The sequence below is a fragment of the Triplophysa rosa genome, linkage group LG3 (assembly GCF_024868665.1).
Source record: "Triplophysa rosa linkage group LG3, Trosa_1v2, whole genome shotgun sequence".
Taxonomy (NCBI): Eukaryota; Metazoa; Chordata; class Actinopteri; order Cypriniformes; family Nemacheilidae; genus Triplophysa; species Triplophysa rosa.
Genome location: NC_079892.1, coordinates 1,087,983 through 1,101,619, shown reverse-complemented (window position 1 = coordinate 1,101,619; position 13,637 = coordinate 1,087,983). Strand labels below are relative to the sequence as shown.

The window sequence follows — 13,637 nt, the reverse complement described above, 5'->3', positions numbered from 1 at the left end:
TCGCTCGTCCTTATATGCTTCCGATCTCCTCCGTGAGAGATGCGAGACCGGTGCAACGCGTAGCTGACACGCATTATCACTCGCGCCACTGGCCTCGCACCGTTCCCTCACGGCTCTCGTCCCGCCTTCCTCGTTACATCCTTAAAGAACCATCTCTTTCTTACTTTTAATCTTATATACTTAAATATAATTCAGATGTTAAATGTTCTTTGTGGCATCGAAGGACCTTTTGAAGCACCTAACGAAACTGAGATTTCAATGTCATGGGGTGTTTATGAGTAAATAAAGTTTCTCAAACACAGGTTGTTACAGTATATACGCTCCTGAAGACGCCTCGATCCTCCACAGCATCTTCACTTCTGACACACTTCACTAAAATTCCTCTGGTGTGTGTGAAGGACAGAAGCCGTAGCCAACTTCACATACCTGATCACAGACAGCTCGTCTCCGCTGTACCGCCAGCTCTCCTCCACTAACACACAGCATCACACGGACCGAATCCTGACCACAGGTGCATCACCCACACCAGATGTTTCAAACTGAGAGCCGCTCAAGGGAAGAAGGGACAGAGATTGAGTTCTTGTGGATGTCGGTAGATTCCTCATGCTGGTGGCAGTGAAGGGAGTCACCGCATCTCTGGGCTTTTCCTATCCGCCATTTCTCATGTTTATACGTCATCACTTTCTAACGCCAGAGATTCATCCTCAACACTGAAGCTGCACATCAGAGTCAACACAACACTTATGCAACGGACACCACACACACCAACACAAACCAGCATACAAGCATACAACACACAATAACACCAATATAACACAACTCACACCAACAGGCACCTCAACACACACCAACACACAAACATACCAACACAAATGATCGAACAGACAACAAGACAAGACACACCAACACAGACAGCTTAAGACACACCAGCACACAAACATACCAACACACACTAACACCAATATACTGTAACACAACACACACCAACACACAGGCACCTCGAAATATACACACAACACACACCAACACATTTCACACCAACATAATAAGACACACACACACACACACACACACACACACACACACACACACACACACACACACACACACTATTATTATCCCCGTGGGGACAGTCCATAGGCGTAATGTTTTTATACTGTACAAACTGTATATTCTATCCCCTATCCCTAACCCTATCCCTAAACCTAAAGATCATAGAACACTTTTTGCATTTTTTGATTTGTAAAAAATATTGTTCTGTACAATTTATAAGCTTTTGTGCCCATGAGGACCTCAATTTTGGTCCCCACGGTGACACGAGTCCCCATGTGTTGGTGTGTATTCAGGTTTAGGTCCCCACCGGGATATACAAACATGAACACACACACACACACACACACACACACACACCAACGTAAACACATCAGCAGGACACACACCAACACAAGGGCAACTCGATGCCAAACGCATCTCAACCCAGACACACAATCACACACACACACACACACGCGCGCACACACACAAACACACACACACACACACACACGCACACACACACACGCACACACACACACACACACACACACTTACCGACATACACACAAACACCAACAAACAAACATCAACACACACATCTTAACACCAACACGTAGATATACCTCAACAAAACAAACAAACACACACAACCATATACAGAAACACACACCAACCAGCACCCACACACATATGGTAAATATGATGCCTTGTGTCACACTGGGAAGAGTTGTGGGATTGTGGAGTGAATGTCCGTGTCATCAGTAAGCTGTCAAACTGCTGACTCTTCCCAGACTGTCTAATTCCAGCCGCTTCTCTCATCTCTCCGTGAAAACAGCCTACCAACCTACAGTGTTAAAAACAAACACAAGGTGCTATTCCAATGCGTTCAACCCGTCGCCATGGAGACCACTTCCCAGAACGTAAAGATGACAGATAGATGAGCGATGAAATGTGCTTCAACTCATTCCTACAACAAAACTCACTGACGTCCTGTAGTGACTATCCATGATTTCTGCAACACTAACAACACAAAATTAGATTACAATACATGTGTTTGTGCGGCTGGGTCCAAAAGATCAATGAAGTGATTCTGAGGAGGAACTGCCTGTTTGGTCGTGTTTCATATGAATTGAGTAAAGTTTGTCATTTCTGAGCCACAAACAGAAAGAAGTATCTCAACATCCTACAACAAAAATGACCAATAGATGTATAATACACTAAACCAATGGTTGGGTTCAATATGGACATTTTCTAGGTTCAGGTAACTCAATCACGTGATTAAAGCAACCATTCTTATGTATCTATCTATACAATCGTCAACATTACAAATGTGAATGTATTGTGTTAATAGTTGATGTTCTTTGATTTATCTGCTTGGCCGTTCTCCATCATCACGTTGCTCAGATGCATCACAGCATCACCAAATGTTATTTTACCAGTGACTTGTTCCATAAATCACATTAAACCTCTTTATTCTAATCCAGAGCCTGAGGGGAGATCTAAATGAAGACCCACTGCGCCGGTTTGAGTCCATGATTTATCCACACCAGCTGTTCTCCAACCCGTCTGACTCATGGCAAAGACGAGCGGAGGACCACCGTCGAGTTTTAATTGAAGGAGCTTCTGGTCACGATATGAGGCCCCAGATGGGACACACAGGGCCCCCTAACCCAGAGCCTGTTGGTGAAAAATCTCAGCGCTGGAGAAAGAGATGGCCGCTCAGAGTAAGTGAAGCAAGGCTTTCATGTGGTACCCGCTCGAATAAGGCTGGTGCCCGTCCAGACACACACACGCATGACATCATACCAGGATTCCACACGACCACAAGTGTCTGCTGTCTGCATTATTGCCGGTTGTTTTGCGTCTTTGTGCAGTGGTGATTTAGGAAGTCTTTTCTCTCTGGTACAAGGGGAAACTACCCATGAGGTCTGCACACACGGAGATCAATGAGCCACTTCAGGATTTCATTACAATAGATTTCATCTCAGAACGCCTTTGATGTTCAAGCACATGGAGGAGTAAATTCAGTAAGTGCTTTAAAGCTTCTTTACGTTAAACCAGACTCTCATGTTTGCTGCCGGCGTGATGCAAGAGTCTTCTGAGCGGTTGCCAGGGTGCATCTGTCTGGTTGCTAAGGGCTGCTTGCAGGCCAAACTCTGAAGAGAGGGAGCACTTTGTTTTACAGACTTGTTCTACATGTACATACTATATACTTACTGAGTAACTGTTACTAATAATGCTGGTGTGTCTAGCCACCAACCCTGAACCCTTAACCGTTATTAACTCTTTCCCCGACAACGTTTGTAAAAAATCTTGCCAGCCAGGAGCAGCATTTTGAACCACGTTCACAAAAACGTTTTGTTGTAAGAATATGCAAACATTTAATATATATTACGAACAGAGCCTCTGCTTTAAAAAAAACATTTTGGGAAACTCTTCGTCAGAGCAGATTCAGAACGCATCCATTGATGCTGTGATCTATCAGAAAATGTGTGACAGCGCGCCCTACCCTATAACAGTATAAAACATGGACGGCCAGAAATACTGAAAAATGAAAAACCTCGTCAATGGCCGAGAAAGAGTTAAGATACAATATGGGGGGTCCCTTCCCTTCTTTGATGTAAAAACACTCATTAAAATGTAAAATACAGATATTTTAAGTCACCTAAGCAGCGTGATCAACTCAACCAATGGCTATTGTTGTGCATGCGATTGTTTTTGGATCTCTATTATGTCCTACCCCTCCAGCTAATATAATCTATCAATGAATTTCATTTTAATATTCGGTCAGCAGACGTCAAAAGAGCGCCTGTTCCTCATCAGTCTCACCCGCATTAACTTCTCAAAGCCGAGTACGGTTACCCTTCCCAATAACCTTAGTGCGAAAGTACACCAACATCTGGACACCAAAAAACCTCTTTGTGAGCTTTTCAAAGCGTCCTGGAAAAACACAGCGAAGAGTAAAAGAACACATTAAAGTCGGCCGTGCCACAAAAGTGGCAAACAAGGCCACATGCTTAGCAAAGGAAAAACATGGCCTGGGGATGAACAACACATGGACGAGCGTCTACACGCGGGCCTTCTGAGCGGCCAGAGAAGGCCACAGAAGACGCAGAGCTATCATCAGCACAACCAAGATAGAAATCACACTGTCGCAAGCAGTTAGACTGAATGAGCTTCTCCGTTCGAGATTCATGCTTCCCGCTCGCCTTCCCCCGCAAAGAGACACATATGCATTTGGTTTGTTTATAGAAAAAATGAAGAGAATCTTTGGTAATGGGAAATTAGGTCAGAAAACCACTTGATGCGAATGTAATTTCCAGAGAGGGATTCCTGAGCTTGCGGCCCTTTGGCATTGTTAGCCGCATGCCGGAGCGACACTCACCCACGACCATGCTGTGATCCAGACGCTTGATGATGTCAAAGGAGTTGTTGATGTTCCCGTCGAGAATGTCGTAGACGATCTCCGTGGATTCCATGTGAGGGAAGTGTGAAGGTGTGGGGGACCTCAGGAACACGATTTCTGTGGATGAAAGAAAGCTTGGGATCAGTAAAGCGCATAACAGTGCAATGAATATAGTTATAGGCGGAGCAACAGTCAACAGATTTTCGTGTTAAATTAGTTAGCTAAACAGTTGACATGTTTACAGCTAGCTACCTGCACAACACACGTTTATAACCAAAAGGCTTACAACGCGTTGGCTAAGTTTGCATTCGTGTGTGTCTGTGGCCTGATAAGAATACTATTCATGAATAAATTATGCTAACGTAATAAAATCTAGATATGAAAGCTCGACTCATACCCTCCGGTTTGGTGAAGTCTCTGAAGGTGGGAAGCGAGATGGCCGTGTGGGAGATGGAGAGGATGGGGTTCAGGACGCAGGAGATGTCATTAGGTTGGCAGGATTTCAAACACCGGATGATATCTGCACGATCCACCCTTGACCTGCTGGAAGAAAGGAACATTCAACCATCTAAACTATACTGTCATGAACTATATGCAAGTTCCTTTCTTGATCAAAACATTGCTTTTGCCAAAGGAATACACGCTAACGATGTGGGGTTGGGTTTCTCTCTGTCTGCACTGGCTTCAATGACAACACGCTACAATGCAAAGCCGCTTCGGGCACAGTAGGACCCCTTGTGAGACGTCTCAGACAAACAGGCCCTGATCTCTAGTGTTGACTGGGTAAAATAATCTTCCTTCACAGTCGTGGGTCTCCAACAACCGGATGACTTCCAGCAGAACCCACCGCAGAACCAAGCACCCAGCAGGCGGGTGAAACCTTCACTAAATAAATATTATGTGCACAAACACACTGGGCGTTCTTAAAATGGAGCTCATAACACAAACAATTAGGTTTTCGGGGGGGGGGGGCAGAACAGAACATGACGAGAGGCCAAGAATCCCACCACAGGAGAATCGGTGGTCAAGTTTCCTGTTAGCCACTCGATGCTTTTTCAAAACTGTGACATTGATGTAAAACGTTCTCCAGAAAACATTTGGTTTAGCACAGCATTCCCAGTTCCGCATCCCGAAATTTCGTGTGGAATTTATAGTACGGGGAGCCCTAAATCCTGGACTTCCTGACAACACTACTCGACTCCTCTGACTTTTTTTAAAGCTGCGTTTTGGACGTTCTCTGGGTAATCGGGCAAAGATTTTGGAGCACATCTCTGTAACAGCTCAAATCTACCTAAATCTACTGCTCCTCAGAGTTTTTTGGGTGAATGGGAAGGACTCCGGGAGAGATTCATCGAGATCTCTAACGTTTGGTTGCCAACTTCGAGAAGACATTAGTCTTGGCCATTTTGGCAACCACAAGTCAGACATCTCAACATAAACGCAAGCATTTCTCATCAAATCACGCCAGATGGACTTTATAATCTCCTACTTGATGTTAACAATGGACCCATTTGAGTTTGTTTCTTTAATAAGAAAATGATCCGATCGAGCTGTGTATCATTCCATCTACAACAGGGTTGACATGACTGTCGCTTGCATTTTTTTAAATTCTTTCCTAGACCTGTGAATTTAGGCAATGACTTTGACACTTTCTGAATCGTCTCACGATCTGCTCGCCGGTGGAATTACCACATTCTCGTAATCCAATTCCATTGGAGAACTCTAGTAAAGTGTAGTCGAATGTGTGCATCTGTTTAGACTAACACGCAAATGAATTAGACCTCGGCGGGCCGGTGAGGTCTGGAGACGTGCCGTGATTAGTTATCCATCCATCTCTGCACTCTTTCATGGAACGCAGGAGCTGTAGCTAAACCCCAAAGCTCAGATCAGGTTACCGGCCGAGAGGGGAGAAGCCCCTCACAGAGAAGTCAAGCCACTGCTGGGCATGGACCTGTAATTAGCAATTAGCGGGTGGGTCCATGTTTTGCTTAGATCTGAGCCAAAACCGCGAAATGTTCTCCCTGCTTATAATACCCAACTTGTGCACGACATGCGGAGGGAGAGCGGGACGGATCTTCCGACTCGAGGGGCGAACGCCTCAAATTAAGACCCGAGGCTAAATCCGCCTGTCAGCAAACATCAAAGCCAACATCAAGGTCTTACAGCAAGTGGTAATTTCCCCTCATCCAGGGGGTAAACTCATCGCTCGGCCCCTCACGTGGCCAAATCCAACGTGTTGCTTGAGGGGAAAAACAGAGGTTTTGGACGGCTGCGCTCATGGTCAAGCGAAAGCTCTCTTCTTTTTCTCTAGTAATTATTATTTATAGTCAGCGTGTTGATAAAGCACCAACACAAACACAGTGGGCCTCATTTCTTGGTGCGCAGCGGCGATGTAGCTCCGCCACAAATTGTTCAGACCACCGTCCAAAGCCCAGAATCCCATAATTCACTGTCAGAAAGTGTGTGTGTGTGTGTGGGAGAGAGAGAGAGAGATGGAAACCAGCACAACGCCACCTAGCTGTGTGGGGACACTTAGTGCCCAGAAACAACCTACAACACATGTGCCGAATACAGGCCGAGCTACTAGGATGATTAAAACAAATAGTTAAAATCAAAATAAGCAAATTCACAGTATAAATGCTTTATATAATGTTGGAGACATGGCAGGCAAAAGTGGACGTGTTTTCCCTCTTTACATTTATAAAAATTAACCGTGCTTTTTATAGTAACATTTCACTGTAGTTACTACGTTTTTTTGGTTGTATTCATAGTAAAACAATTGTTAATTTTTGTAAGGGACAGCTTCAAACAGCCTGAGGTGGTTTGCTGGTCTTAAGCTGGTTTATACCGGTCTCCCAGTATAGCCACGCTTGACTACCCTGTTGAAAAAAACTGCATATGCTGGGTTAGGTATGTTTTGATGCTGGTTTGACCAGCTTAAACCAGCCAAGGACCAGCACATGACCAGCTTAAACCAGCTCATGACCATCTTAAACCAGCCAAGGACCAGCACATGACCATCTTAAACCAGCTCATGACCATCTTAAACCAGCCAAGGACCAGCTCATGACCAGCTTAAACCAGCCAAGGACCAGCACATGACCAGCTTAAACCAGCTCATGACCATCTTAAACCAGCCAAGGACCAGCACATGACCATCTTAAACCAGCTCATGACCATCTTAAACCAGCCAAGGACCAGCTCATGACCAGCTTAAACCAGCCAAGGACCAGCACATGACCAGCTTAAACCAGCTCATGACCATCTTAAACCAGCCAAGGACCAGCACATGACCATCTTAAACCAGCTCATGACCATCTTAAACCAGCCAAGGACCAGCTCATGACCAGCTTAAACCAGCCAAGGACCAGCTCATGACCAGCTTAAACCAGCTCATGACCATCTTAAACCAGCCAAGGACCAGCTCATGACCAGCTTAAACCAGCCAAGGACCAGCTCATGACCAGCTTAAACCAGCCAAGGACCAGCTCATGACCATCTTAAACCAGCACATGACCAGCTTAAACCAGCTCATGACCATCTTAAACCAGCCAAGGACCAGCTCATGACCAGCTTAAACCAGCCCAGGACCATCTTAAACCAGCCAAGGACCAGCACATGACCAGCTTAAACCAGCACATGACCATCTTAAACCAGCCAAGGACCAGCTCATGACCAGCTTAAACCAGCCAAGGACCAGCTTATACCAGCTCATGACCATCTTAAACCAGCCAAGGACCAGCACATGACCAGCTTAAACCAGCTCATGACCATCTTAAACCAGCCAAGGACCAGCTCATGACCAGCTTAAACCAGCCAAGGACCATCTTAAACCAGCTCATGACCATCTTAAACCAGCCAAGGACCAGCACATGACCAGCTTAAACCAGCTCATGACCATCTTAAACCAGCCAAGGACCAGCACATGACCAGCTTAAACCAGCTCATGACCATCTTAAACCAGCCAAGGACCAGCACATGACCAGCTTAAACCAGCACATGACCATCTTAAACCAGCTCATGACCAGCTTAAACCAGCACATGACCAGTAGAAACCAGCAAACCAGCATCAAAACATAGCAAGCATATGCTGGTTTTTTCAACAGGGTGGTCCCTGGCAGACCACTTCTTTTAAAATCCCCCATAAACCCAGAAAAAAATAAACCAGCTAACCACCTGAGGCTGGTTTAAGATTACATCAGGTGTGACAACATGATAAAACTGTGTGCAGTGAAACCCAAACACAAGTGTGACCTCCACCAGCTCACCTGCCGTCGCTTCAACTGTCCTGCACAGAGCAAAAAGCCCAGAAAAATCATTACCAATGTTATTAAACACCAATCATAACGCCATGACATGGGTAATATTTTATTAGAAAATAATAGACTACACAATACTAGGCTACACAAAGTCTAAAGGAATAAACTGACTGGACACCCGGTCACGTAGGTTGACTTGCTTTGCTTTGGCTGAAAGCGCCATCTAGTGGCTGAATTCATAGAGAAACACAGACCAGAGGTGGACCCCTGAAGGGATGTTAACTACACTCGCAGACTACAGAGAGAAGTAACATAACATCAGTTCTGATACATGAGCAAACAAACCGCTCTCAGCGTTTGGATTCTGCCGACAGAAATCTGTTAACAGAGTAATGTTCTTTCTGAGGTATTGTACTCACGACGTGAACTCCACCACAGCGTTATCAATGCCCCATTTAAAAATAAAACCTTTATCATCTCACCTCCATTGTGTTCGTAAACCTGTTTGCTGGTACACAAAGTGGATTTTCAAAAAATCTTTCTCATTTCATACCAATTTGGTTTATATGGACTACAAAACATATTTAAAATGTAATATTGATCAAAGCAGTTTATATGACTTGAATTCCTTTAGAAGTCATATGAGAGGGTTCTTTCTGTATGTTTTGTGATCAAATGCGATGACTAAAGGACTAAGCAAATAAAAGCATATGGGGATGAGTAAATGCTAACAGAATTTTCTGAAGGAACAGTTCACCCAAATATAACAAATTCATCATTTGCTCACGCTCATGTCATCACAGATGTCAAACACAAATAATCTGATATCATGATAAATGTTGTCGTGTTATCTTTGCAAAGCACCAGAAAGCACAAACAACCAACCAGGTTTGTGAGAGAAAACGATTCCTGTTTTCATCTTATTTAGCGAAACTAAAACCAAAACAACCACGTCCGACAGGTCTAAAACTGATCATTTCTTTGGTTCTCACTTGTCCTTTAAGTTCTCAAATGCTATTTTGTCATGAGACAAATCCCAATAGGATTTTAAGTTATCATCATTTTCACCACATTTTAACTCAGATTTGTTTGTTTTGCTTTTCATTTCTGTAAATAAGCTTCAGACGTGACTGGTTTTCTCTCACAGACATATCATTGGGCTTCAGAAGACATTTACCAACCCAGTGGAGTGATTGACAATACTTTGTTGGTGGATGTTTGTGCTTTTTCGAGCTCCAAGTTGAGTCCCACATAAGTGGTCAACTGAAAGTTGTAAACTGTATTTGGGATGACATGAGGATGTCAGTAAATGATAAGAGGTTTTCATATTCGGGTGAATTATTCCTTTAACAAAATCAAAAGAATTATCATATCGTAATCATTATTTAAAGCATCCAAATAGACTAAATCCAAATTAGACCGTCTCGAGACACTCTCTCTTATCACATTTTAACTACTAAAGCAGTGCGCGTATAGAAACATCAATATAATATCACATCAATTCACTTCATTCAGTGATGGCATTGCTCAGCTCCTCCGGGGTTACAAATAAGCGTATCTTGAACAGATAAACGCTAAGGTGTCCGTATCGCCTAAGTTTCATCTCCAGAGAGATTTCAAAGTCCTGAGGGGCCGCGATGGGTTTCTGGACCACCAGCTCGCCGCCGTGATCCTGACGTTTGGCAGAGAAGTAGCCTTCCTGGTTACCGTCCACGATGGCCACCTCGATGTCGTCCCCGAGAGCTGAGTTGGAGGGACCCATGCGGAAGATGTTGGTGGGAATGGGAATTTTGGTGGGGAATGTCAGGTGGTAGTAGGTTATTCTCACAGGCAAGGCCAGACACTCGCTACTGTGATTACAAGGCAAGCGTTCACAGCGGCTGCAAAGAGAGGAACATGGAGGGAAAAGAGACAGAGAGAGAGAGATGGCGGGGTTAGAACGCTGCGGTGCACGACATGCAGAAAAGTGTGATTGTAGAGGGGGTGGGGTTTATATGAGGGGGTGTGGCATTAAGAGTGACTGAACCGTCTTGCATACAGCACAACCATTGGGTTCCTAAAGTTGGTCTTTTCTCAAAAGAGTTGTCATGTTTTTATGTTATTTTTGAACATTTATGTATATATACCCATATTTCATAGTTTCATGGTACGGTTATAGAACACTTCGCCAGATGTAAACACTGGTCCAGATGCACTTCCAGTTTCAGTTTGATTCATTTTCAAGTCTTGCATATATAATTCAATCTTAAAGATATTCGTTTAACTTTTTGATTCGGTTATAAGTGTTCTGGTGGAGGTATTTTGTTCAAATGTTTGTGTAGTGTTAAAAGACTGAAACAGGAAGTTCTTCTGGACCAGCGTTGGATTTGCGTTGGATATGCGTTGGAAAAGCATTGGATATGTGTTGGATATGCATTGGATATGCGTTGGATATGCGTTGGATATGCGTTGGATAAGCATTGGATATGCATTGGATAAGCATTGGATATGCGTTGGCTATGCATTGGATAAGCGTTGGATAAGCGTTGGATATGCGTTGGCTATGCGTTGGATAAGCATTGGATATGCGTTGGATAAGCATTGGATATGCGTTGGCTATGCGTTGGATATGCGTTGGATAAGCATTGGATATGCATTGGATAAGCATTGGATATGCGTTGGCTATGCATTGGATAAGCGTTGGATAAGCGTTGGATATGCGTTGGCTATGCATTGGATAAGCATTGGATAAGCGTTGGCTATGCGTTGGATAAGCGTTGGATATGCATTGGCTATGCGTTGGATAAGCGATGGCTATGCGTTGGATAAGCATTGGCTATGCGTGGCAAAAACATAAACTTTTAAAAATAAGCATAAAATTTGCTAATTTCCGGTATGGTTGGAGGTCACTGTTGTGCTGTATTGTGTTTTCATCGGCAGAGGAGTTTGTCTGTTGTATTGTTCATGCATTGCGTTTGCAGCCATCACGAACGCTCCACTCATGCACACTGTGACCAGCAGATCTGATAACGTTAACAACACCCACCTGTGCCTTTCAGCATCCTCACAGCCATACACACTAACTGTGACTCACCACAACGTCAGAACGACACAAATCTAACAGACTGTCTGGATGTGTGATGTTACTTACGTTTCTCCTGAACGTCTGTAGTTGGCCGGACACTCAAAGTTCAGGCACCTAAATCCACCCTGAACGTTGAAGCAGCTCTCGGCTTCTGTACAGGTGTGCGTACCTGTCACACACTCGTCGACGTCTGATCGTGCGAAAAACAAACAACACAACCTTAGCTTTACAGTCAGCTGTCTGTTTGAAGGGTTTAGACTTCTAATGTCGTGTTTTCTGACCCTGGCAGCTGCGGGCGTTGGGGGCGAGCGTGTACCCGCTCACGGGACACGTGCAGTGGAAACTCCCCGGGGTGTTGTGGCATCGATATGAGCAGATGTGTCCACCGGTGGGCAAAGCACATTCATCGATGTCTGAGGACAGACAGAGAAATTACACTTTCATTTGTTATGATGACAATGAAAATAAAGATTCAAAAAGATAAAGTTTTGAAATCATTGTAATATAAAGAGAATAGTGGAGTAGGATGCACGTACCTTCACAGGTGATTCCATCCATGTCACTGAGCTGGTAACCACGGCGACAGTAGCACTGATAGGACCCGTAAACGTTCGCACACTCTTGACTGCACGGACCGGTCTCGCATTCGTTCAGATCTGTGTGTGTGAAAGTTTCTATGTGACGCTCTACACGTGTTTATACGTAAAGACTGACTGTTAATTATGAATGTTTTGTTGAAGAAACGTCACCATCACAGTTGCGTCCGTCACTGGCCAGTTTGAATCCAGTGGTACAGCTGCACTGATACGAGCCCAGCACATTCTCACACTTGTGAGCACACAGACGGCCAGGATAATGCCTGCATTCATTAATGTCTGACAATCAAGAACAGAAACGAAGGATATTTAGTAGACGGTTGGTGTGATTTTGTTCTTGTATATTTTAAGGCTTGTGGGATTTGAACACAGATATTTACACATATATACTCACCTTCACAGGCTCTGCTGATGCTGTTGAAGACGAAACCGGACCTGCACTCGCAGCGGTACGATCCCATCAGATTAATACAGCCGTGACCGTCACAGGCGTTATCAGGTCCGGCACACTCATTGATATCTACAAACATCCACAGAAGAGAGAGCTTAAACAATCATGTCGACTCGTTTCACTAATATAATGAGGAAACAGCATCTTTAGTGAGAGAAGAAAATCTGTTTTATTTCATAGGAATGCTCATTTCTGTACCTACGCAGCGAGTCCCTTCAGCGTTCAGGTGATACCCGCGGCCACAGTTAACAGAGTTTCTCTGGCACGTGTACGAGCCCACCGTGTTAAGACACATCTGACCCGACTGACACGGTCCGGTTACGCTCAAACACTCATTTATATCTGTGAAAGAACGAAACAACAAATAACACGTGATTCATATGTAAAAATACCCTGAAAATACCCCAGACTGACCGATGCAGCTCCCCAGCGCATCCTGGATGAATCCTGTGCCGCACTGCACTATGGGTCGACACCGGAAAGATCCGAACGTGTTCTGACATTCCAGTCCGGCTGCGCAGTTATGAGAACCTAACTCGCACTCATCAATGTCTGAACAACATTCAACCAAACAAGAACATTCAAGAACATGGTATAAAGAAAGTGGTAAAAGCAAGCCCCATACATCTGGGATGTCTTCTGACCTTCACATTTGTTGTTGTCTGTGAGTTCATAACCCGTTCCACAGCTCACCTCCCTCTGACAGCGATATGAAGCCACGGTGTTAATACAGCGTTCACCAGAGCGACAGAGATGAGCGCCCAACAAACACTCATTAATGTCTGAGAGAGAGAGTGAGAGAGAGAGAGAGAGAGAGAGAGAGAGA

The 13,637-nt window shown here is 44.4% G+C and overlaps 1 protein-coding gene across 1 annotated transcript in view; it reads right to left on the bottom strand.

The window, feature by feature from the left end:
* fbln1 (fibulin 1) overlaps positions 1–13,637 on the bottom strand; it is a 28,459-nt gene that overhangs the window by 4,372 nt on the left and 10,450 nt on the right. Inside the window, 10 exon segments of the mRNA XM_057329288.1 lie at positions 4,421–4,558; positions 4,839–4,984; positions 11,831–11,954; positions 12,046–12,177; positions 12,301–12,420; positions 12,514–12,639; positions 12,755–12,880; positions 13,010–13,153; positions 13,226–13,363; positions 13,456–13,598. Of these exon segments, the coding sequence (XP_057185271.1) occupies positions 4,421–4,558; positions 4,839–4,984; positions 11,831–11,954; positions 12,046–12,177; positions 12,301–12,420; positions 12,514–12,639; positions 12,755–12,880; positions 13,010–13,153; positions 13,226–13,363; positions 13,456–13,598 (1,337 nt within the window).